General features: G+C 39.8%; 1 protein-coding gene across 3 annotated transcripts in view; it reads right to left on the bottom strand.

Annotated features, from left to right (window-relative positions):
• The window catches only part of cacna2d1a (calcium channel, voltage-dependent, alpha 2/delta subunit 1a), a 127,384-nt gene extending 100,305 nt beyond the window's left edge, over positions 1-27,079 (bottom strand). For 2 of the 3 annotated variants that reach the window (XM_039600949.1, XM_039600950.1), the window contains exons 1-3: positions 26,608-27,078; positions 4,679-4,760; positions 2,832-2,948 (exon numbers count right to left, since the gene is read on the bottom strand). In XM_039600949.1, coding sequence (XP_039456883.1) covers positions 2,832-2,948; positions 4,679-4,760; positions 26,608-26,687 — 279 coding nt within the window. In that variant the 5' untranslated portion in view covers positions 26,688-27,078. Of the gene's footprint in view, positions 1-2,831; positions 2,949-4,678; positions 4,761-26,607 lie in introns of all 3 variants that reach the window. The other variant, XM_039600948.1, reaches the window with a different exon arrangement.
• Positions 27,080-27,589: the final 510 nt, after the last annotated feature.

The raw sequence follows: 27,589 nt of genomic DNA, 5'->3' as shown, positions 1-27,589 counted from the left end.
CAATTCAACTTCATTACACAAAATACATCACCACCACAACCTGTACTCTTCGATGTTAATGCACTGACAAGTGCGTACTCTTGAGGATTAAAACGGGAGCATATGGTGGGGTTTTTTTTACACTTATATCATCTCTCTTTCATTTTTTGCTTCCAGCAAAGACTAAACAACTGGCACTAACTTCCACAGGTGAAACACACAGCAGATGGTGCTGATAAAATGTTAGAACACAGTCTGTAGTGTAACATCTATATTCCACTGTCATCAACTCACAGAGAAGTCATATTTAGTCTCCCCAGGTGTGAAGCAACAACACCGAAAGCTAATTGTCCCTAATCCCTTGACAATTATGAAGATGTAAGACAAACAAAATGCCTGGCAGAAATGATGGGTTAATCAATTAGATTGTAGCTATGGCAACAAGCTGTCAGCCTTAATTGGATATTCTGGGCCCTTTCAGTCAGATTGATCGAGGCTGGGAGCATCCCAAGGTCCTAATTTAGTTGGTGAGATACTGTTAAATGTAATTTAAAGGTACAGGGAAAGGTTGGATCAATTTCACATGCTGTCCTTTGAAAATAAAAAAAGACAAGTGTGTCCAAGAGAAAATAAAAATACTGGTCAAGACCTCAGTTAAGTGAGCGCTATCATTTTCTATACAGTACAAAATTCAAAGCACAGTAAAGGCTATACAAATTTTGATCCAGGACAAATGCAGATGATAGAGGAATCAATAATGCATATCTATTGAACAGCTGCTTATGAAGCATTTCAAAACCACAGACCTCCAGAGAGTATCACAGCAGTGGTAGAGGAGCAATCAGAACCATATTAGAAAGCATTATGGCTGTTATCATCTTTTTTTTCCTTTTTTTTTTTCCAAATTCGAGAGTTGAAAAAAAAAAAGCCGTTATAGAAGTGACAGAAGTTGCAGTTCCTCTAGGTGCCACTTGAGACTGGCTCCAAAAAGGAGTCAGTCCCAACAGACTCCTGCCTTGAAGTACTTAACGTTAGAGCATTAAAAAAAATGTCTGCAGCCTGGTACATTTTTTTTTCTGTGAGTGAGTTTCACATTCTAATAACTCATCTCAGTTGGGGCGTGCCGGCTCTGACTGGCAGGAGACCAGATATAGTGAGGCCCGTCAGGCCTTACTTCCACTACCCTGAATCATTAAACTGAACCTCTATTTACTGTGAGTGCTCTTGGAGCCTTTTAGAGCATTTTTAATGGATTATCTCACTAACAATATAGTTTGCTGTCTGGTAAAGACCATCCAAGAAGTTTGTGCTTCACTTTTGTATTTAGTCATCCAGGTAATGACAGTCTAAGAAGCTTGGAAAGTGTAGAAAGCTCTGCTGCCAGTGCAGTTTTGAGATCCCTTCCCAGGTGCCTCAACCCCGACTCACATCGTGTGTCAGGTGACCTCAATAGGTCACATGATAAGGCGAGGCAAGGTCTCACAATGGTTTCACCTGAAACCATTTTTACACCTTGGCTCCTGTGATGAATCAGATAATTAAAAGTGGGTAAAAAAAAACCCCTGTTAAGGGATAATCCAGACTAGGGTTTAAATACTTGGGACTCTCCACCATTTGGTTTTACAACTTAAGAAGCTTCTCAAACGAGAGTAAAACATCTCCAAGAAACTTAAAGAAGTCAAGTCGCTTTCTTTCCAAACTCCTTAGACATTCTAGTATTTTATTATTCTCCAACAAAGTAGGTAATGTATGTGTCTTTGTATTGGAACTGTTTTGTTTAGGAATGTAGCATGCTAACTAAGATAGCAAGTACTAGCCGACAGCCGACTAGTACTGTAGCACGCCACCCTTTCATGTAACATAAATTTCAAAAGTCCAGCATGACTTCTGTCATGCTTGGAAATAGAGTCCAAAAATATTGGGTAAGGTCATGGCAGCTATGTTCAACCTTTTGTACTGTTTATGTTTTTCTTGTTTTTTGTTTTTTTTTCCTGAGCCACAATTGACCATATTTAGACAAGAAAGTGAAGTTTTCAACTATTTCTTGCTAGTCTGGTTAGTATATGGATATAAATTGTATAGATGCATCTGAGATCACTCTATCAATGTAGCAACCTGTAAAAATACTTGAACTAATGCAGAATTGACACAGTCAAACATAATATATATGAGATAAGTGAATTGAAATAAGTGAAAAGACAAAAATACAATGAAAAGGTCCACTTCATTCTATTATAAAGTCAAACTAACTACTGTCATGGACTGAGAAATGCTTTTGTGCTTTTTTTTCTCTTCCAAGGCCTCTGAATTGTACTCGCAGCCTTTCAATAACCTGCATGAGGTGAACACGGTTCAGGAACACTTTACTACAAGATGAAAGCATTGGCCAGCATAGTCATCATGGCATTTTCCTTCTGTTGGGTTCAGACAAATGAGCCATAAAACCAGCCAGTATAGGTTAGGTATGAGGGCAGATCAGGCATCAGAAGTCAGAAAGACAAAGCTTTTCTCAAAGTTGAAACGAAACAGGGTCATTCGTGACCATGTACCAACACAGACTGCTAACTCTGAATCAAGTATTCTAGGTGGAGCATGTTTGATTATAATGGATCAGCTGTGATGTTGTTCCAGAGTCTGTCCCAAAGAGAAATGAAGATAAACAGATTGTTTCTGTGTGCTTTCCTGGGCCGCTGTGCAAGAAGTCAAGCTGTACCTAATTTTGCAAACAGTGTAGATTTTGCATTTTATTCCATCTCAAGAATTATGTCACCATGACAAAAGACGCAAGGGAAAACCTCTTCCACTTAACTGATTTCCTATAAATTGCCACAAGATCATGAGATTACACTTACCTTTAGGGCTTCGGAGCGGTTAGCCAGCAGTCTCTCTATGTTCCCAGCAGCCGTTGCCACCAGCTCCTGCGCATTATTGGACTCCACTCTGAAGTGCTTTCTGTGTTTATGATATATCTAAGATAGTCACAATAAAAATTCTGGGTCAGAAACAACATAACATCTGTCTACTTTCTATTCACAGAGAGATGTAGTGTGACTAAAATTAAGAACGTTACTCTGCATTAGTGCCCATCTTCTATATTTCATCAGCCTCACTGACCAAAGCACAGTGATTTCAAAAAAAGGATTATGTAACTGTACCATTTACTCTGCTATGGAATATGTCCCAGCAAGAGTAATAAAAAAAGCACAAATGCCAAACAGCCAATTATTTAGAAGCCTAAAGAGATTTCACTGTCCAGCATTCAAAACACAGAGCTGAGGCACGTTCATGTAGGCACCCAGTGAAAGACTAGTATTAAAAAATGATACTATTAAATGTTTGATTCGGATTGTACTATTACATTGTTTTATATTTGGAATTTGTATGGGTATAAATAAATTTAAATTGAACATATTAACACTAGTAAATACTATAGTTTTGGGGTGTTTTGAAAGTTGAAAATGAAATTTCCGCACTTGTGTGCATAAGCTGATACCAGCATTTGAGGTTGTAATTTACATGAGTCAGCATAACTGTTGAGCCAGCATTGTAACACCCCTTTTCAACTCCCCCTGCTTTGCACATTAATCTCATTCAGCTGCCCATAAGACTTCCAAATACATTTAATTCTTGTTTGCAGTGATACGCCATCCCAGAACATCAAATGAAAATAGATTTTGTAATGATTTTTGCCATGTTTTAAGGCTGAATGGTTTTCTTCTCAAATGGATCCAAAGTAGCAGATGCATTATATCAATCAATGTGGATCTAAAAAGCTTCTTCTCCTTCTCATATGTTTGTGTTTTTGAGTGTTTAAGTGTCTGCGTGTGTGTAGGAGCTGTAGCCATCACAGTACAGCTCATGTGAGTGTGTACAGTGTGCTGGTGAAATGAAATGATGCAGCTGCAGCATTATGTCTAATGAGAGATTACTATATGAAGACTGGTGATGTGTTGGGACAGCTGAGGTCGTGCAGAGAGAGCTAATGAGACTAAGAGTATTAAGTGACAGAAATTACACAAAATAATGTTTTCTTGTCCTGTAAATATAGATATGAATAGATATAAATTTGACTTATTTAAAAAATATCATTTTTATATAAGAAATCTGTTTCTTTGGTGTTTGGTGGTGTTTGTGCACAGTTGGTCCAAGCTGTAAAAACAATGAAGATTTATTAAGCACATTGTCAGTTCTGGTATTTTGAGGTGTATGATACCTATGTGTGAGACATGAATAACTTTGTTATACAAACTTCAGTTTTGTTAGACATTTATTAGTCTGGGTTAACGCCCATCCAATCTATAACATGGGAGGAACATAGTAGCGAGGGCACAAGATTTTCAGAAAATTTGGCCCTTGACTTTGAGGTTGAGATCACTGAGATTTGAACTCATCTGAGATGTTTAGTAGATACAAGTATTGTATTAATTTAAAAATCTATTTGTCGCTTTGTTCTTGAGTTACTGCATTCACAAACGTATGTGTCGCCCCATCACCCATCAAAAAAAAGTAGGCAGAGAATTAGTAGGACTCTTTATGTTGGCTGTGTGGATGCTCTTAAATCTTTGCTCTGATCAAAAACATCAGCCAAGAGCGTTGCACCCCTTTATCCACAAAATGTGAGGAGAACTCACTCACTCACAGTTAAGATTTAAAATCTTTGAAATCTTACTTAGTGTATATGCATGACAGGCAGTCTTACCTCTATTAGGTCCTGCATGCCAGTGGCTGTGTCTGTTAAAGTGATCAAATCTTTTTGCATTTGGTCCACCCATTCCTTTATCCTGTGAACAGAAAAAGAAAGTAGCTGATCATTCCTTGGCTGATAGAAAGTCTACATTTGTTTTTATTCATTTTGAATGCAGCCATTGCAATCATATGACCTAAGCTGGCTTTTATTGTTTACTATATCAATAGCTATGCTAGATTATCTATATAGATCCACTGGAGGGGAAGCGTGATATAATAAGTGTTAGACAAGTTAATGCATTACTCTACTCCACAAGAGCTGTGCATTAAGGCAAGACCTATTCAAAGTTGGCAGCATGAGAGTATCACATCCTCAGGGGTGAGATGCTGGTTAATGTATTCTTCTGATGTGAAAGAGGACAGAAAGAGAAGAAAGACATAAAAGAGCAAGACGGAGACAAATGCTCATTTATTAGGCTTTAGATTTATGTAACTTCAGAACACATCAGAGATTTCGTTGTTCAATTCGAAAATAAATTATTCATTTTATTATTTACTTATTAATTTATCAGCCTTGTTGCATTTTAACACATCAGTACAGTCAGTAATATTCTATGAGCTCTACTTTAAGTGATGCCTTCTGTGTCCATGAACTCAGTATGTCTAAACAGTTGGAAGGAAAATTAATGACCTCCAAGTTAGCTATCACCATTTTAAAGTTACTGGTTTCTTATATTAAATCACTGATACTGAAACCCAGGATTCGTTTCATTTTGAAAAATATGCTTATTGTCTTTTTTTCAGACGGTTAGCTGAAAGGACAAATGAGCCTTTTTAACAGCCTGTGGTGCAGCTTGATAAGGTCGTATTTAACCTGGGTTCCAACACCAATTATAATAAAAAACTACTTTTATATCAGTGCATGCGTAATGAAATTCTTAAAATATAAAATTAAGACTCACAGGGGAATATTTCTGGACTGAGTAGATTTTTTATTACTTAAACGTTTTCTAATTATACACATATTTATTTTGTTATATCATCCTTGTCTAAAGTAATATTCTAACATTTTTACTCAGGTGAAGTCTCTGATTATTTCTTACACCACAGAGTAGACTATACCCTCTTTTGAAAAATGCCTTAGCCATCTGTCTGCCGTTAATTAATGTGGGTCACAACTACATCTAAAGCTCACTAAGCTACAAAAACTTGGTTTTGTTTCATAAGTTTAAGAAAAAAACAGTTAAAATATGACATTGAAGTTCCAAATATTGTGTGCCATAAAATTATACTTTTTTAAAATCTAAGTTAGCCCTTTCTTGTGTTTGAGCAAATTCAAGTTAAAAGACGTCTGATGTCTGACCATTATCAATCGTAAAACTATAAAGTGTACCAATCTGTCACCAAACCTAAAAACAATACACAGCACATCTAAAGACCCCTGCCCAGTGTCTTGTCAATTAAAAAAAGACTTCATTCATACCCCAAATGACCCCATCTCCCCAAAGTGTAAATTAACATCATCACCTCCGGTACTGCTTAAGGACGTTTGGAATACAAATGCTATCTATGTCATCCAGTGTAAAAAAGAAAAAAAAAAACACACAGGGTAATGTGAGCAAGTTAGCTCACATTAAAATGTGCAACATAGCAGCCACATAGTATATTTAGCCATTAGAGCAACAGCTGCTTGTCGCTGATAGCAGATAATAATAGAGTGTCAGCATACATGACTAGAATAGATTAGAATAGAATAGAATAGAATAGAATAGAATAGCCCTTGATTGTCATTGTACATGTACATGTTTACACATCCTAATGAATTAATTTTAAAGTAAGTCAATATGCTATAATCACCTGGAAGCAGCCTTCAAGATGATTTAGATTTTACTTGTAGGATTTATGACTGCATGAACTTAATGCTTCGGTCAAAGCAAGGTTCACTGAAAGCATTAAGCAGAGTTTGTGAGCCCAGCTGTCCATAAGTAAGAAGGGGTGGGGCATAACAATTCAATTCAATTCAATTCAATTTTATTTATATAGCGCCAAATCACAACAAAAGTCGCCTCAAGGCGCTTTATATTGTACAATAGATCGCACAATAATAAATACAGAGAAAACCCCAACAATCATATCATATGACCCCCTATGAGCAAGCACTTTGGCGACAGTGGGAAGGAAAAACTCCCTTTAACAGGAAGAAACCTCCGGCAGAACCAGGCTCAGGGAGGGGCGGCCATCTGCTGCGACCGGTTGGGGTGAAGAAGGAAAACAGGATGAAAGACATGCTGTGGAAGAGAGACAGAAATTAATAACAGATATGATTCGATGCAGAGAGGTCTATTAACACATAGTGAGTGAGAAAGGTGACTGGAAAGGAAAAACTCAATGCATCATGGGAATCCCCGGCAGCCTACGTCTATTGCAGCATAACTAAGGGAGGATTCAGGGTGACTAATGGGGAAACCGTGAGCATGTGTGGATGTGTGTACTCTAGCTGTGCTCTATGAAAGTAGACTTCTTTGTCCATTTTTTCAAGAGTTAAACTTGGTCTTGAACAACTACATAAAATGTCATCTTCAAAGCATGATTTCATTCATAATTATTTATCCTTTGGAAAAATTATCACATTTTTTTTAGTGAACATTATATTTGAATTAAATCTACTCTAAGTGTGAAGCACTGAGGGTTTAGAGCTTTTTTGTGTAAGGGCACTAAACAATAAAATATGGTCCTGAGAAATGATCTAACTACAGTAGCTGGGAATTAAAGTCACCCTTTCCCTTATGTGTCTGCTGCCCCTTAGACCCTTTTTATGATAGATTGTAGCATCATGTAATAAAAACGAACTGCTAATGTCTCATTCTGCCTTTTTTGTAAGCAGTCTGATTTCTATTTAAAAATCACCAGAGCAACTGCTAAAAGTAAAAATAGTGTTCTGATTAGTCACATCTATATACAAACATTCAGATTTTTTCTGATCCCATTGATATAATAAGAGAAATGGTGAAAATGGTTGTGAAAACAAAAGGGAGAAAGCATCCAAAAAGGGTCAGTGAGTGGTGCAAGGCCACTTAGCCTGTTGCCTGCAAGGCCACGAGAAGGAGGAACCACGTGCAACTCAGCCAAGTGTGAGACCTGCTGGGACTGCAAGACTCTTAAACTTGTCTCATTGGGCCACCCACTTATGAAGCAGACTGGTTTTATGACAGGCAGTTATTGAAGCCCCTTTTTTCTACCCAACTTCTAGTCTGAGTAGTCTGAGTACTACTGACACGTTTAAGCAATGTTGCCAGACACATTTGTGAGCTGTGGGAAATGCAGAACCCCACATTGCTCTTGGGTATATGACATTTTGCCTGCTTCACCGTACTTAAAGCTACAGCAGACTACAGCAAAATTTTTGTGCAACACATGTCCTCAATATGCAGAAGAGGGGTAATGGATATATTGGACAAAGGATGTTAAAGTAAACAAAAACAGAAAAACCTCAGAGGAGATTGATTGATATGGTGAAGGAGGACATGCAAAGATTTGGTGTAACAGAAGAGGACACTAGTGATAGAGTGAGATGGAGGCAGATAACCCGCTTCTTCTATGGTAACCCTAGAAGAAGAAGAAGAAGAAAAAGAAGGACAAGTACCTTAAATGGAAAAGAGTAGAAAGTCTGATGAAACAGTTAAAAAAAAACAACCCTTTTTTTCTTGTGTCACAGGTAAAAAACAAAAAAACAAAAAACACCCCACACACTTCCATGATACACCTACGCTTCCTCAATTATAGCTCTTCCAGGAAGCGTCCTTGCTCTTCCGTCCTTTAGATGCAACTTCAACATGATGCTAAGACTGATTTCCACGTCAAAGGCAAGATGATGAAGGACAGAGTAGATGAGGAGGCAATGAAGGCAATGTTCCTTCCCAGTGAAGAGAGAAAAGATGCTAAAAAAAACCCAAACTGGAGCAGAAAAAAACTGGATTCCAGTGGAAGAAAACAAAAATTAACAGGAGGGTTGCTGATTAGATAATTGATCACAGGTAATCACAAAGGCAGATAAAGACAAGAAGTAAAGAAAGAAAGAGTGGACTAGTGAAGCACTGACAGTGATGCTTGCCCTCACGATGACTCCGACCTCTGTTCAGCGTCAGAACCAGCTGTCTGTCAGCAGCACAAATGAGCTGAGGGGGCAGCAGCTGGACTAACTGACTTCAACAGGCAAACTGACAGTAAAAGTTTACTAGATAAAAGTTGGCTTCATGTCAGCTTATACTGACTTCCCTGGACTTTAAACATGCTCACACTTTGAGCCTGGAACAGTTTTATACTCGTTAGACATGAAATGAGAAGCTCTCGTACCATCTCACCCACGCATCTTGTTTATGATAGTGAAATGTGACTCATACGGTACAGATCATCCCAGGTTCGCTGAATTTAGACAGTTGGGGACACACTTGGTTGGAGTTTAGACAAACAGGTCATCTGAGGGCTCCCGCTCCAACTCTGAAAGGATGCCATTAAAATTTCATCACGTTCTTTCCATGTCCTCAGCTGTATGCATACGTGTGCCAATGAGTTAAACGGTGTGAAATTAGAGGTGCTAGCCAGCGGTGTCAATATTGCTACAACAGAAGGATAGCACAGCAGATACTATAGTGTGTATGTCACAAGAGCATGACACTTCCTCACTACTAAATGAGCTGCTCCCTTGACGAAAATGATGTGTCTTTATTCATGCTTGACCCCTGTGGCTATGAGTAAAGTGGTGGATGAGGAGAAAGTAGCCCATCCCCCTTTTCTTTTAGCCTCCATTGCTCTAAGGACTGCCTCTCTTAGGCTATTTGTCATGTATACGTGTGTCTATGCGTGCGTATGTGCTCGTGTGTCCAGGTTCATTTAAAACCAGAGAGAAGTGGGTTGTACAGAGGTTAGATGGGAGTTGCCAGGGTCAAAGGTCAGCAGGAAAGGCTTACACCATTTCATGAAGCTCTTAATGTAATGAAATTGATGAAATTGACACATTTATGCCTGCGCATTTTGAGTGATGGACCAAAGAATGACAAAACCCTTACTAGTGAAATTGAAAAATACTACAATAAAGGTTTTTTAAAAAAGGTAAAAAAAGAAAAGGGAGGTGAAAAAACATCATTTTCAACATCCTGACTCACCATAACAACCTTAATGAAGGCCAAGTAGCCTCGCTGAGCCAGTTAAGAGTAGACTGTCATATTCAAGGGTTGAACGCTGGGAAGTGGACACAATCCCAGAATAGAGAACATGACTCAGCATGAAAGCACAGCTGCCTTACTTCTGACCACTTTATCCCCTCCGGCTTAGCTATGTGTGACTGCTGAGGAAATTTGTACTCCTCTCTCTCCCATTTGTACACTTCAAAACCACAACCTCAAGCTGTTAGGTGCTGTGCAGCAATCAGCTTGAGGTTTCATACCCTTTTATAACCCATAATGAGGTTTCATACACAAGTGTAGTGGGGTTCATACATTTAGAGAAGATAAATGTGATTCTATGCTACAAAATAGTAAATATAATGCAGCAAGGATTACTGTTCTTCAGTAAGTTAGCATTGTCCAGCTTCCATTGAAAAAATTTTAATGGGATTTCTTTTTACAGGTGTTTTTATTTTTACTGCAGAAAATAAGGTATAACTAGCAAATCGTCTTGGGAATAATAGCTTTGAAATTCACATCTGGGGTATTTATATACATACGTCATGTCGAGACCATAAACATATCTAAAGCTTTTATTAACTACAGGCCTTACAACCATTAAAAGAAAATCAAATTATTTCTGAAGTTTAAGACTTATGGCTGTAATCCTAGTTAAAGCCGCTTGTCATGAAACAAGTAGAGCAGTTACTAATTAATTAAAAGTGCAACTGTCAACTAAAATTGACATTTTAATGATAATTTCACTCTGGAACTTGGATTTTAATGTCAGGCTTTTGGCCATCATTCCGTTAAGAAGTGAATGCGAGCAGTGAGACATGCCAAGAAAAAGTTGGAAGAGGAAATGCGAAAGTCAAACTTTTATAATTAAAAGTTCTTTAGTAACCCTGTAAACAGAAGTTGTTTTTTAGACTTTTGACTTTCAACTTCTTAGCAAATCCATAATTCCAAATCAAATGCACACACTCTAGCAGTGACTGCATTACTTCTTCATGGCATAAATTTAAGTGTAGATTCAACAAGGTGCTGGAAACATTGCTTAGAGATTTTTCTCCATAGCGACATGAAAGCTTCGCACATTCACTGTTGATTTAACTGCACATACATGTAATGCGAATCTCTTGTTCCACCACGTCCCAAAGGTGCTTTGTTGGATTGAAAACTGGTGACTGTGAAGGCCATTTGAGTAAAGTGAACTTATTGTCATGTTCAGGAAAGTCGTTTGAGATGATTTGTGACACGGCATGTTACTCTTCTGGAAGCAGCTATCAGAAGATTGGTAGACTGTGGTCATAAAGGGATGGACATGCACGGGTAGGGCCCAAAGTGTGCCAAAAAAATATCCCCTACACCATTACATGATTAGCAGCCCAACCTGTTGATAGAATGAAAGATGGATCCACGCTTTCCTGTTGCCTAGATTGAATTCTGACTGCCATCTGAAGGAGGCCACAGAAATCAAAGACTCGGCAGTGTTTTTCCAGTCTTTCATTGCCATATTTCATTGAACCCATGTCACGTGCTGCCTCAGTTTCCTGTTCTTAGCGGAGAGGAGTGGAAACTGGTGTGTTTTTCTACTGCTATATCCTGCTTCAAGGTTTGGTGTTATGCATCCTGAGATGCTCATCTGTATACCTTAGTAATAACAAGCGTTTAATTAGGTTACTGTTGTCTTCCTATTAGCTATAAGCAGTCTAGCCACTCTTGTCTGACCTCTGGCATCAACAAGGCATTTTTAACCCAGAGAACTGGATATTTTCTCTTTTTCAGACCATTCTCTGTAAACCACAGAGACGGTTGTGTGGGCAGAAATCGCTGTAGGTGAGGAGTTTCTGAAATACTTAGACAAGGACCATCTTTCACGAGCAACCATGCCCTGAATCCTCCCTTAGTTATGCTGCAATAGATGTAGGCTGCCGGGGATTCCCATGATGCATTGAGCTTTTCCTTTCCAGTCACCTTTCTCACTCACTATGTGTTAATAGACCTCTCTGCATCGAATCATATCTGTTATTAATCTCTGTCTCTCTTCCACAGCATGTCTTTCATCCTGTTTTCCTTCTTTCACCCCAACCGGTCGCAGCAGATGGCCGCCCCTCCCTGAGCCTGGTTCTGCCGGAGGTTTCTTCCTGTTAAAAGGGAGTTTTTCCTTCCCACTGTCGCCAAAGTGCTTGCTCATAGGGGGTCATATAATTGTTGGGTTTTTCTCTGTATTTATTATTGTGCTATCTACTGTACAATATAAAGCGCCTTGAGGCTTTTGTTGAAGTCATTTTTGTTGTGATTTGGCGCTATATAAATAAAATTGAATTGAATTGAATTGAATTATTCAAAGTCACTTTCTTTCCCATTCTGATGCTCAGTTTGAACTTCAGAAGACTGCCTTAACCATAAACACATGCTGCTATGTGACTGATTAAATAATCGCATTCATCGCATTGGTGTTTTGTCTCATGTTCACACTTCGTTGCTAGATTTTAACAATGTTTACAGTTACATGAAACATGGAAGAAATCAATAATGTGTATAAATCAAACATTGTGATAGCAGTTATTCTGAAAGATCCTACAATGGCAAATAAATTAACTCTGGAGAGATATTGAGCAGACTGTTGTCTTCAAAGGTAGTTTACTTAGAAAGATGGTTACTGAGCCAAGGGAAACTGGAAATCAACGTAAATAAAGATTGGATATAAGCGGACTGACTGGGAGGGAGACAGGAAGTGGCATTTTCAATATGCAATAATAACATGAACAAATTTTCAAACTGTCTCAAACTGTCCTTGAATACGACTTTCTTTCTACTTTTCAAATAGTGAAGCCCCTTCATTCAGAGTTTTACATGAAAAGCACACTGACTTTTTCAACGGGTGTGGAGTTTGTAATCCAGCATTAAAAGACGGTTCCCATATGGAGTTCAGTAGAAGGACTTCCTCCCAGCATTTTTCTCCCGTTTGTACTTTTATACCAAATGTATTTCTACATCTTTACGAGGAAGCATCAAGGGATTTTTAAATAAATACCCCACAGACTGTATTCTTATGTTTTTTGCTGTCAAAGCGTTTGAAGAGTTTGTCATAAAACCCTTTTTTTTTCACATCTCACTGGTTAGCAGGCACTAGCAGTTCGATGGCAGCCAAGTCTTCTCATCTCACTTGAAATTTATTGTATTATAGTCTAATTTCATGCAGCATGAAGTAAATCTAGGAAAAAGCACATCCGTTTGTTTTTCACACATGACCTCACATTGTCATTCAGCAGTAGGGGTTTTCAAGTACGCCCAAATCATTTCCAACCCTCATTGTTAGACTTTTTGTTTTCTTTCCTTCTGTTTTACTCACAGGGAAAAAAAGCAAACAAATCTGACACCCAGAGCCAAGTGAAAATGTAGAATATTGATTAAGCATTGTTGGACGTCATCCTTACTGAATCACTGAAAAATCAGCCTCACACCACCTCAGAGGCCCAGCATGCTCGTGTACAAGCAGCGCACAAGAATCCAGGGCTCAATATCCAATCTCAGAATTTCCACTCCAGCGCCCTCTTGCCTTGTAAACATCCTCATGTTTTTATACTCTGAAGCCAGTCTGCAGATCCACATCTGATCTCTTAATTCCATCAAAACTGTCACGGAAAAAGCATCCAAAAGCAAACCCCCTCCCTCCTTAAGTCCCATCAAGTTGAGTCATGGTTTCCAAGAGTGGGTGACAGTTTGAAAGCTAAAATCCTCCTCTAATAGTAGTAATTTGGGCTTCTAATCTGTTCTTAGAGAGGAACAAGCCTGATACTATTACTGGAAGCTGAGAAGATGCACAAAAAGGATAGGGATGTTTGAGGATGCCAGAATGGATGTAATTGAGCCACTGGGGGATAGTGCATCTAATAAGCAGCAAGCTTGACAGAGCATTGGAGAAGACAAACAGTCACTTTCTGCCCCTCTTCCTGTCTTTTTCTTCGTGCCTTTCCCTCCTTTCTTACACGGGCTTTATCCCTCTGGTGTAAAGCTACCGCTAATGGCTTAGTATACTTCTTCTGCTTGGGTCTTTCCTCTTAATTCACTTTATTTTGTCTTGCTCCCTCCAGCAGTGACACTGCCGTCTGTCTGTTTGTTGTGTCTAATTTTGCAAATTAGGACTTCATATTGTGAAAGCTTACATTTCCATCGCATAACTACCTATTGCTTCCTTATCGAGTTTAAATGAACTCAGAGTGCTAGAATTTTCCTTCCTCTGCCCCCCCCAGCTGCTTTTCCTCCTCCCACATGTATCACCACAAAGTACAAAGGAGACAAGTGATGATATCTTCTCCTTTATTGAGGTCAATAACACCATAATTGCAGGCTTTGTAAATGTCTCTCGGCCTCATTATCCTCTATGGCAGGACGTTATTGATGCTTCTGCCTCTCCTCTATATTTTCCTCTTAGCGAGTCATGCAGAGCGTTTTAGCCTAGCCCCCTGCCTAGCTCTGAAGAGCTCTGTTTAAGTGAAGCCTTGACAGTATTTATTTTTTGTACTCTATCAAGCACTTATGTTAGGGTAATTACAGTTGCAGAAGAGCTGACTTGACATTGCATGAGATCACTTTGAAATGATGGGGCAATGCTGGTGGGCAGTCGTGCATGGAAAGACAAGGTGTAGGTTACAGGAAGTTGATTCCACTGGGACTGGTTTTACAGGTGAACTTATATTGACTTGTTATGCTAAACTTAACTTCTGAGCAACACTTCAGGTGTTTACTTAGCTCTGAATGGCAGGATTTGTGGGATGTTGCTTCATATTCAAACTGTGTGGGGCTTCCTGGTCAAAGACAATTACATAATAATCAGGTAATTTGAGCACCAAAAGTACCACAAGGTTTAGTTACAGAAATCTTTCAAGTTCTTTTTCAGTTATTCAAACCTGAATGCATTTCTTTAGCACAGCTTAATTTTAATGCCTTGTGTAACACTTTTGGACGTCACAGAAGAAATAAATTATTGATGCTCAAAGTAAGATAATAGTGTCTTCCAAGTTTCTGTGAAATTAACTGGAGAAAAAACCCCGTAAGATGTCCAAGAATTACGGCTGTCATAGAAGATGAGCTCAAAGTGACATCCTGAGAAATGGTGCCCAAAAAGGACAATTTCGCAGGAGAGAGCGTACATTTGTTATGGTTTTTTGGGGGGCGTTGGTTTCTTTGTTTGTGTTTCTAAATGTTTTGACTGGAAGATCACATATAAATGTAAACTGATATACTGTATATCAGTAGATAGATAAAATTCCAAAGACATTATTCCAGGTTCTCAAACCTAAGGAGTGACTCTTGACATAACTGTGACTGTTAATCAAATATGCTCAGGTTTGACATTTTATTAGAAATAAATATATAGAACATTGTAGCTGGTTCCTTATTTCCCAAGTGGTGGCACAGGAAATGGATGAGAATGTCAAGAATTTCAGCAAAGAAGCATTTCCTGGCGCAAACCTCAATTTATCCAGGCTTGGGACTGGCACACTTCTTTTAGTTAAAAAAGATCAGCCTAGTAGCTGGACATTACTGTAGAGCAGGGAAAAAAAACATTAAAAAGTTATGTACATCGCAGCTATTTGACTAGACGATTACGTCCTCTGCTAATGCCTTTGCCCAACCTCCACCTCTCAACTACTTAAAAAAAAAAAAAAAAATCTTTTAGTTTTTTTATATAACCTTAAAGGCAAACAGCAAATACAGGTTGCCTTCATGGCTTTCTGCCAGACAGGCACTCTTAAAAACACGGTAATCAGTATATTTTAACCAATGCACGATCTTTCCCCCAATCCTTACCAAATAGTTTTGTTGCCTAAACTGCAGGCAAACTTCTCCCGCTAATTCAGATACCTCCACCTGTTGGCAGAGAAATCTTTCTTCTCCTTCTTCTTATTCTTTTGTCCCTAGCTGGCGGTTGGCAGGCGAGGTTGTCCACGAAGCCAATACGTTGCTGTGGGTGCTGTAGGGTTTCCATCTTGGTCAACGATGCACTTCCAGGCTTTGTGGTCTCTTTCCTTCACCTTTGCTTGCTCGAGGGTTAGGCGTCCTTGTTTAAGATTGTCTTCAATTTGCTTAATCCAAGTCTTCTTGGGCACGTCACGCTTGATTCTCCAGTGGGAGGGGTGCTGCTGCATCAAAAGGCGATGATTTCTCATGCGGCAGATGTGGCCAAACCATTGCAGTCGTCGCTTCCTAATCAGCTCTTCCACTGAGGGCTGCTGGTGACACTGACTACGTATCACACTGTTGCTGAGATGATCTCGGAGGGACACTTGGAGAATCTGATGCAAGCAGCGCATTTGGAAGACCTCAAGCTTGTTGAGGTCATGTTTGAGGATCTCCGACCCATAGGGAAGAATGGGCAATACCAGTGTACGGTACAGGCGAATTTTGGTGGTAAGGGTGACGTTTGTCTTCTTCCAGATGTACCATCGGAGGGAGGTGAAAGCTGCCGCTGCTTGACCAATTCTTGAATGTATATCCGCTGTTGATGCCCAGTAGTGGTTTTTGATATGGGCGACCTGGGCGGTTGCCCAGGGCGGCATCGTGGTGGGGGCGGCATCACGGGCATCGGCAAAAAAGTTGCTCGTACTCATGCTGCCCCGACATCATGCCAGCGCATATTGGGGATGGCATAGGCACCGATCGGTTTTCTATCGCCCATTTGATGGGAGTAAGGGCGCCCTCCGTTTGTGAGGTGCGCCTGCTACTTGCGACACAGAAAGGGCGGGGCGGCGGGGGATTCTCTGGCTGGCTGGAGCGGCATCTAATAACCAACCCGCAAAATAAAACAAAATAAAAACAAACCAACAAACAGGAAAACACCAGACATTATGATACAGGCTTATAATTTGCATCAATGTTTTTTCGAAATTCTATACGCGAAAAGTGAGCGCGAGAGCCCTCGGTGATGACACAACAAGGCTCCAGTTACAGCAGTGCAAGTAAACAAACAATAAATATAAGAAGAGTAAGAAAATAAATATACACTTTAGGACTAGGGGTAAAGGAATCAATAACAATTTATAATTTACAGTTTGATGATTTAAAGTCTCACACAACCTGTCGAAAGGCGAGGGGGGCCGGCTGCTTCCAAACAGAGCACACTTCATTCATAATGTTGTCAATCCAAGCCCATTATGTATTCATGATTTGAATCCTGGGTTGTGCGAAATCCCAGAAATAAACCCTAGACAAAGTGAATCTGTGAACTAAGGTGTAGGTCTATTAGGTTATGTTGTGGTGATCCTCGAGTTGGGGGATGGGTGTTCATACTGGAGTGCAAAATTAAAACCAATGGAAGATGGACAAGAAAAGTTCAAAGCCATCAGGTGCTCAGTTTAGAAAAAAGAGAAAAGAAGAGGAGGAGAAACGAGCAAAAGATACAGGTAAGCAGATGCGTCATTGGATAATGGCAGGTCATCCTGAAACAATCAGAATCAGAATACTTTATTAATCCCTAAGGAGATTATGTGGGTTACAGTTGCTCCAAGAAGAAACTGAAAAATAGTAACAGTAACAGACTAAACTCCAAACAATAAATTATGTTACAGATTTTACACATTTAAGAAATGGCACTAATATATACAGAGTCCAGCTCCACCCCCACAACATTACTGGCCTTGTGGGTCAGTTTATTTAGTCTGTTGGCATCTGTGATCCTCAACCTGCTGCCCCAGCATGCAACAGCATAGAGGATAGCACTGACCACAACAGAGATACAACAAGATAACTATAATTAGTAGGGATAGCGAAAACTTCTGTTTACGTTTGTTAGCCACTTGGCTATGATAGTAAACAGCAGACACTGATGTAGCTTACTGAATCTTTTGGACTGTGTTCAGCACAATATTAATTAGTCATTGTCAATTGTTGATTTGTCCTATTCTCATTGTATGACGAATTATAATGGCTGTTTGTTAGTTGTTTGCATACTATGCATTCTCTCTCTCTCTCTTCATATATATATGTGTGTGTGTGTTTATCTGGTTAAATTCAGTATGGTTCCGACAACAGTTTTTACAATAAAATATCTTAATGTACAATCCTTAATATGTTTTATGTGTGTAGGGGGTGGGGGGGTGCCAGAGGGGGTGTTCGCCCAGGGCACCAAACAGGCTAGGACCGCCACTGTTGATGCCACTTTCTTTTCTTGCAGAGAAATAACTGAGTCTTGTGGAGGAAGGAATAAATAGGTAGTTATGAGCAATATCCATTCATTTGCTTAACCGCTTATCTAACTTAGGGCGACCTGTCTAAGAAGCCATTAATGGGGTGTATTGAAGTGTTCTTATTTCTACATTTAGTTGTTTTAATTCTTTTTTCTCATCCATAAATCTACTGTGCTAAAAAAAACAACCTTCCTCCCTTCACACATCTATTTACAAGAAATACAAGGTAACAAATTCAGACTGGGCCATTTGGTTATCTGAGCACTGCTCTGTTTGTCTCTGACAGCATGAGACTGCCACAGGGGAACTGGGGTCAGACTTTTTTCCCTACCCTTGCCCACGTTTGACCTCGCACTCTGAAGCACGACGAGCTGGGACTGACTCTCTGTCCTCTTAGCCAATAGTCGGCCTCCTCCACACCCTCCATGTCAAACGGCGTGTATTTTACAGCTTCCATTGTATCACCTCTCCCTGCAGGTGTCTCGACACATTAAATCAGAGAAAGCAGAATTGTTGTGACACCTGAAAGTGTCTGTACTTGCTGCAGAGAAATTTCACCTACTGGTGAGATACCAGAACAGTGTAAAGAACAACAGCAGTAACTCAATTAAGATTACACTTCCTGTGTGCACAAAGTTTCCCATCAGACATACTTGTGTCTAAACAAAAAAAGACTTTTTTGGTGAATTTTCCAAGAGCACAACACTACATCCACATTCTAAGTGTACAACCAGTTTGAATCACTGTCAAGTAGAGTTCTTTACTCTCACTGTATGTCCTAGTCAAAGCCACCGTCACGATATACCAACTTGACTCACACTGCCACCTTGATAAGCCTCTTGATCCATAAGACCACCAAACCTAAAGATGAACTGGACTGGTAGAAATTGATTCACATATCTTGTATCAATATCACAATGGTTTCTTTTAATATTATACATTTTTGGCCACAGTAAGCATGTAGTGGAAATCTAATTTCATGACATTATGTACAATCTTTCATCCCTTAGTCTTTGAAAACAACGCTATAACAAAAGTTTGTATTCTTTTGAACCATTTCAGCGCATTTACTCATCCTCACCCCTCCAGCTGTCTTTCCCCGTGCGACATGTCATTTTGAACTCTGCTCAGATGACTAAACCTCCACATCTCTGTCACCTTCACACTTTCTGAGCAAACTCCCTACCCAGCCATCCATACATCAGACCCTACCCTTCAGCCTCACTACACATACAGACGATCTTGGATGGACGATGTGTATAAATAGAGATTTGAAAGCCCCCTCTAGCCACAATGTCCAATTAACGTCATTCTAAACGCCTACACAAGCAGACTAGTGTTAGTGCTACACTGAGTACTAGTCTCCCCTGATGGCTACACACAGTGCCAGTGTTGGTGTCTGAGCACCGCTGCTCTTATGTCTCAATGCAGCTCCATTAAGGGGCTCGAGAGGCACCATCACAAGCCATCATGGGCCTCGCTCAAAATATAACACATCAGATGGCCTAGCAGTGTGTTTTATCCACTTAAAGCTACTAGTGCGTTATTATAATAAGATGACTTACTGAGTCGTTAACCAGAGCTCTAAATATTTATAGGAAACACTTAATGAACTCTCACAAAATTAATATTCTCCATAAGGCAGTGATACTTTTTCTTTCTGTCAAATTGTTTAATTAAATGATTATGTTGTTCATGATCATGTTGCTTTCTTGTGCCGTGTATCAAACTTGATGACACATTTCTGGCTCATGCAAATACAGACAGAACAGACAAGAGGTGCCACAGGGTATGATATTCAACTTTCAGTCACAAACAGCCTCTCTCTTCAAACATCTGCCACTTTCATTTCACATTGCTCTTCTGTATCTTTGCCGTTATATTACTCGACTAACTAACTTTTGATAGCTTCCCTGGAATATCCTAAATTTCTGCCTTGAACTGTAGTGCCCTCGCTTTCTGTTTCAACATACAGATGTGCTTCCTGTACCAAAGAGGGCTGCTATCCCAACAGCTGTTAACTATTCCCAGGGTTTCCCAGGCAACGGTGCAATGGAAAATTCTTGGGATTTTTCATGTGAGCTTCTTTTCCTCCCCACATTTCTTCTTCACGTAGTTGGAAGTGTTAATGTACCGTATGTGTATGTATGTGTGTCTTTTTCCTTACAAATCCAAGTCAGACCTTAAGGAAAACTCACGCAGAAGAACGCTCAAAACTTCCGCCGTGGAGAGGGCGATTTATGGGAAGCCCCCTGCCACTCTACGCCTCTCTATCTTTACCTATACAGCTGTGTCAGGACACTTAACACCCCCGTCCCCAAAGACAGACGTCCTGGATAAATATAGTCAGACTGGGGCAAAGGAAAATGAGTGAGTAGATGAGAAGAAAAAACATAAATGAGTGAGAAATAAAAGGGTGAGGTGTAAAAGAAAAGCAAAAGAAATGTGAAAGGGTTAAAGAAAATAAAGTGAGTAAATAGCAAACGTTATTCATGGTCAAAGATTTTGCACTGTTGCATGTTTATGTGTAACAGATATTACCCCGTCAGCTGCCTGATTCTGAGCGTGCCTCCTGAAATATACCTGCTAGCACTAACTCCCTTACAGCCAAGACGAAATCACAGCCAAGGAAACCCTAGACAGCCCCGAGCAGATCATTTCCATCTGCGGCTCATTACATTCGATTCATCCTTTTCAAATCTCTCCCGTATTATCAGTGTCATAATCCAAGTTAGATTTGACACTGGAATGAAATTTGAAGGGAAATCTAATTTAATGAATGCATTTGTCTTTGTTTTGTTTTGTTTTTTCATTAGATGAGACATTCTTAATTGCCCAGTCTTTGCCAAAGCAAGAAAAACGAAGGCTCTACGGCTCTGCGATTCAATCAGCAAACAAAGCCCACAGCCTTTTGACTAAAATAAAGCAGAATTTATAAAAATAAAAATATTAAAGTAATAATGTTTTGGACACAGGGGCTATGGCTAGCATGATTTTCCAGGGATACAAGTTTTTTGAGCCTGCTCTTCAGCTCAGTGATGATGTAATGGAAATTTGAATGTAAAAGTATTAACAAGTTTTCTTTGCTTCAAGGCAGCGACTCAACTAATTGTATGATTAGAGCAGATTAAAGCCATGATTATCTTCTTTATCAGCATATTAGACTATGTTTTTTACTCCTGCAACCTATTTCATTTTATGACTGAGCTGTTCAGCAGCAGTAACACCAAGCATCTGGGATCTAGAGGAAGTCTGGCAGTGAACTAAGGTGCATACGTCTGGTGTCTTCTAGAAACTGAGCCATCATTACAGGCCACTGTTGGTGCCAGCCTACTGGGATGATTGAGTGTCAAGTCAAACCTGATTAATAAAGGGGGGGGGGGGACTTATGAAGAAAACTCATAAAAATCCTGTTCTTGATGGCTTCTTTTCTCATTGCTGAAGAAAATTGTAAGAGATTAGTTAGACGTTAGAGAACATTTAACGTCTAACCAACTCTTGAGCCACGGGGCGATCGTGGCTCAAGAGTTGGGAGTCCGCCTTGTAATCGGAAGGTTGCCGGTTCGAGCCCCGGCTTGGACAGTCTCGGTCGTTGTGTCCTTGGGCAAGACACTTCACCTGTTGCCTAGTGGTGGTGGTCAGAGGGCCCGGTGGCGCCAGTGTCCGGCAGCCTCACCTCTGTCAGTGCGCCCCGGGGTGGCTGTGGCTACAATGTAGCTTGCCATCACCAGTGTGTGAATGGGTGGATGACTGAATGTAGTGTAAAGCACTTTGGGGTCCTTAGGGACTATTAAAGCGCTATATAAATACAGGCCATTTACCATTTAGCCTTCTTGTTAAGATTTAGTTGAGAAGTCTTATCTCTTTTGTAAGCAGCTGGACATAAAGCATAAAAACTAGTAAAGGATAATCATGACAAAACAAATTCTAACTAACAGCACTTCTAAAGAACTGACTAATATCTCAGATCCTATCAAATCTTATATATACATCCCACCTCTGCTCACGTCAGCAGGCATCGTCTCCCTTACTACTCGGCTAATCATTGAACTGATGGACATGTTATTTGTTTAGTCTGTAGACAGAAGGAGTACTGTCTGTATTAATTTGCGATTTAAATAATAGTTTTGCGATTGTTACTGGTCAGACTGTGAGGTTTTCAGGGAAACGGACAAAACATGAAGTTACTGAGGCCAGATTATAAGTTAGTACTTTATACTGTGGCCTGCAACTAAGGGTCTAATTCCCCAAGAATTAAATGGAATTTCAGTGTATTTTATCTGCAATAACGATGTTCACCTACAAATACTTATCAATACACTTGTCGCCTGTCGATATACCAGAATAAGGGCGTGACAGTTCAAGTTTTTACACAGAAGATGAGATTAATAATAATTAAGTGTTTAATTTCCAAGTAATTAAGTGTAAAAACAAACAAAATTTCCCAAGCTTACACTGCAAATACACTGTACCTTTAGGGATGTAGGCATTATTATATAGTGGCTTAACATTGCCTTTTTACATTTTTATCATGCATTATCTTGGTGTGGGTCATGAATGTTCAACTATTCACTTAACTATTCAAACATCCTCTTGTATCACATATGGAAATGCGATAAGGACTGCTCTTCTACTCACAAATAATAGATAAACACTTCAGGACATAGGCCTATCAACAATTTTCAAAAGGGCCTTAAGAAAACTACAAAAAAATAATAGCTTACCATGAATGAAGAAAGTGTGAAACCCAATATGATTTGCTTTTTATTTATATGAAAAGTCAAAATTGAACACAACAGAAGTAACAATAATGTGTTCCTATTAGCCATGTACACTTTTAATTATACTTGTTTCTTATTTCAAATTACGTGAAGCCTAATGTGTATCATTTCCAGTTATTCCATGCCAGAGGGACTAAGAGGAATTACATCCTTAGTCCCAGGCCATATTACAAAGTGCTACATAACCACCACAACATCATCCATTTGTTTGGAAACTCCTTTTCTGCAACTTTGATTTAGCATTTCAGCCATTGTTGTCTTAAATAAACCAGATTTGAATAGGAGGGTTGAGTACAAAGTTATCAGTTAACACCATAAAAGTAGGCTGGCGTGGTGCAACCATAAACAAACAGCATGTGTGCAATGCACAGACACTTGCTAATACAGTACACAGTAATAAATAATACACAAATCATCAAAATCTGAGCACAGATTTTCCTTTTTCTTTTTTTTTTTTGTACAGGCTGTTAGTGCCAGACTGTATACACAAGATGGACATAGCCATTGGGACACCACTCATTGGTTTGGCTGCATTTACAAACAGTATGGCTGTAAGAGAGAGAGAGACAGATTTCAGCTAATTAGTGCTAAGGAACAGACTAAAGAAGAAATGCTAAAATTTTGGTCCCAAAAACGAAACAAAATTATACAAAACACACAGCTATGTTAAAAATGCTCGGTTGATGCGGATGAAGGGTGTGGTTCGGTGGCTTAAATCACTGGAAGTGATGCCTCTAGTGGCTACAGAAGCGCCTTTGTTGGCATCCGTCTGCCACTGAAAGAAAAGCAATGACCATAATAAGCAGTATCACTAGGTGAGTTCTATCAAATTTCATTGCTTTATTGTGAATTAGACAGACACCAAGGCACTTTTTGTACCAGGTGGCAAAGACAAAGATATGTTTGTTCCTAGGAACTTTGATGCTCCTATGCTGGCTTCATTTTTCGTACAAATCCCCGAACCTAAAAACAAAAATTGTATCTTTACAATTTGTTTTCAATATGAACTGGTAATAAATGTTGAACTAGTCCTTTAAGTTCACAGAGGGCTCAATGTGAAGCTTGCTTTCGCTCTAAGTGTGGTTTTATATACTTATATATATGTACATGACTTATATCTTGCTGCTTTCTTTTGATATCACGCATCTCCTCACATTATGCCAACTAATTGCCAGAGACGAGGCCACAAACACAAGACGCATGGCGCTTTAGCTGGTTGAGCATGAAATCTAGTTAGCTTTAACAAAAAAAAAAGCAAGTGAGAGTGGGAGAAACAGAGCGGAGGGTGACAGAAAGTGTGGAAATCAGTAGGATCAAGATAAAACAAGCTATATGTGTCAGTGACCAGGGTGAAAGCCAGGAACAAGCATATGACCAAGCTTTGGATCAGATGGGAATGTTAGCACAATGAAATGGCACATAGCGGCAAAACATTTGGATATTTTCTGTGTATTTGGCTGCAAGTGTGGTAACAGTCAGCTGCACGTTGGCAGGATTTATGTAGCAAAATGTCCATATATTATATATGTTTGTAATCAATAAGGCCAAGTAGTCTGGATTTTCATCTTGTCTCCTTTTCTCTTTATCTCCATCGTGTCTTTTTATCTTTCCTGATCTAACAGTGTCTTTGAATGGCGCAGAGATCTCTGGGGCACAGTCTATGACATCAGACTTTGCATTTCAGATTTGATGATGTTAATCATCTGCCTTTTGGCAACAAAACAAACCGAGAGGGGAGAGCTAAAGAGACACATAGGGAGCCGGACGGATAGAAGACGGACAGAGAAAGAACGAGACGGAAACAGAGCGATGAGAAACAGAGTGAGAAGGCGTGGAGGGAGGGCTGAGAGGAGGAGAGGGGACATGAAGATCTGAGAACAGACAGATGCTGGCATGTGAGGTTAGAGATGGAGCCCAGAGATACAGTCACACTTCAAGTCCATGAGATAGGGAGGGGAACGGAGGAGAAGGAAGGAGTGAAGGAAGCAAGGAATAAAGGGGAAAAAAGAAAGTAACACAGAATAAATAATAGTATAGAAAGTGTATGTAAATGTTTGGCTGTAGTCATAAACACTGAGCTACTTAAGAACCACATTTCTGAATTTCTTTAAGGGAAACGGGCTGGGTCGGTCTCTCCATCCTTGCCCTTCTACTTACTCTGTTTTGCTCTGTGACTTTCACCTTGAGGAGTCAACGTGAAGCTTGTCACTCAAAATCACTGTCACTACAACAGTATACAAACACTGGCTGCAATTGCTCACAGTGAAATAGCAAGAATTAAAAGAAGCTGTGCACTGACTTATGTTTTTTTTTTTACTGGTGGCTAGGAATATGTTTTTAAGAAGGCGCATTACAACTGTGGGTTTATAGTTTGACTCTGGCATGCTTTCTTCTGAAATAAATACTCATATCTGCAAAATAAAAGAGTGAACGTGCACCAGCGAGTGAACGTCCGCACCAACATGAATATCATGTACACAACCCACAGATCAATCCACTTAGTGCCCGTGAAATATAGGGAGTAGGCTGGCCACTCTGCGAGTCTGACATCACCATATTCAGCCATTAGGCTAAGTGCCATCATAGCTCATCTCTCTAGGACTGAACTTGGGCTGCATTCAAAACCAAAACCTGTAGTCCTGGCTCCTTTAGAACCATCTGGAATATCTTAAACCTGTTGATTAAGTGTGAGGTTCAGCATGTCAGCCGAACAGCCTTGCACACCTACACTTTTGCTTAATTTGGGAAATGTATTCCTGCGACTGCGGACAGATCATCTGTTACATCTATTAATGCTGCAGTGCAAATATGGAAGGTCAAATTTAGACAGAGCCAGAGATAGCTTGACTGTGCAAGCGATATCTCTACTTGATGGCATGGGTTTGTAAACCGAGTTAACGTCTTGCAGGGCAAACAGAGAGTTTTCCACACTGAGCTTAAGTACTGGTCTGCATGCTGGAAATCACAAGAAACTAAACTTTTAAGGAAGGTTTGAGACAACTTTATCACCAATTGCCTAATCAACGCAAGGTGATATTGAAAGGTGTCCAGCAAAATAGGGAAAACTAATCATCATTTGTATTATCTACTAATCAAGTAACCGTCCTGATGAATACATTTACCATTATTCATCAATATTATCAGCAGAAGACAAAAAATATCAATATTTTGGATAAATAATGGATTAACTGTGTCATTTGACCCTTCAATAACCAACTGCTGTCATAAAGACATAAAAAGGAGTATGTATGCTTTCTAAAGCTTTCCTATTTACAGTTCAAACTCCATGCACTATAAACAAATGTGATTCATTACAGCAATCTACGCATATAGCCAAATGTCAGAACTATCTGCGGACATGGTTAAGAGAAAGTTCAGACCTTAGTCTCCCTTCTTGGGATGATTCATGTGACAGCCCGCCATATGTCACATCGCTGCAGGCTGACAATAAATGGGCAGCAGCTTTTAATATCATATTTCACAAAGTTAAAGTAATGTACAAAGCCCATGTACAATCCTCATCATCAGTTGGCAAGAATAAGGACTGTTCTGCTTCCGAGAGGATTTCCCACAAAGTGCGCGTTCACAAACTTAATGTAAGCTTTAGGAGCATATTTAGCACCACATTTCTCTTTAAGTGATTACCAGGCTGCTTTGCATCTACCGTATATCTCCGAACATGCCATAAAATGATACAGGTTCAGAAAAAAAGAGCCATGTAAAAAGGTAGGCTGTCATTTCTACGATACAACACCGTATTACTTTAAAAAGCCAACAGGCTGTTTTCAGCTGTACAGTACTCACATCTGCGATGTTGGGAATTGCCCGCTAGACTCAGACGAAACGGTCGCCAAGAGTAGGAATAGACAAAGTGAGTAATCCATATCTTTGTTAATTTCCCTAAAGCAGGATTCAGCAGATGATGAACAAAAAAGGGGGAAAAAGAAGAAGAATTGCCCACAAATCCAAAGCGCCGCTCGTACTTCTCAAACCAAACGCCTCACACCGCCATCGGTGCGCGTTTGGAAACAAATCTCATCCGATAGCTATGTTCTCCCCACCGATGGAGTTGAAGGAGTGTGTTCTTTTTTTGGAGGGGGGGTGTAGCGTGTGTATCGGTGTGTGTGTGAGAGAGAGAGACACTCTTAAGTGAGTGTTTCAAACTGGGATAGGCTGTTAGAGCAAATCTCAAGCGTGTGTCCAAAAGATTTATAAAATAAAAAAATAAAAAACAGGAGAAAAGGGGAGGGCGCATTTACAGTAGAGCTCCAGCTCGGCCGGCAGAGCGGTGCCACTCTGCACACTGCAAAAAACATCGTCGGTTCGCGGGGATGAACACGTGGGGTGGAAGTGTGTTTGAGTGATTGTGATGATTTCATCCAAGAGTTCTGCATGGCTCGGAAAAAAACTCACAGTTTATTTTGAAAGTCTTTTAGAAATCTTTACACAAATGGGAAAAGTTAATCTATCTATAGACATGACCTAATTTAAGATTTTAGGTAACTTTAAAAAATTAGAACACACAACTCTTAATGGCACTTTTTCCCCATTTTTTTGCAGTGTGTGTGGTCTCTTATGTTTGTGTTGCTGAGGCGCAAATGGGTTTCCGGGCGCCCTTCACGTCACCCAGCAACAGTTATTTACGGCACACTGGCCTTATCAAACATGGGAGATCGCACCTCCGCATCTAACAACACTGCAGCCCGTTTCTTTAGATTTAAGTTTTCCTCTGATAACCTTAAAAGCCCTATATGACCTCGAGCTGATCATCATCACACACTCCACT

Source organism: Oreochromis aureus, linkage group 17 (assembly GCF_013358895.1).
Source record: "Oreochromis aureus strain Israel breed Guangdong linkage group 17, ZZ_aureus, whole genome shotgun sequence".
Taxonomy (NCBI): domain Eukaryota; kingdom Metazoa; phylum Chordata; class Actinopteri; order Cichliformes; family Cichlidae; genus Oreochromis; species Oreochromis aureus.
This window is presented reverse-complemented; position numbering and strand designations above follow the sequence as displayed.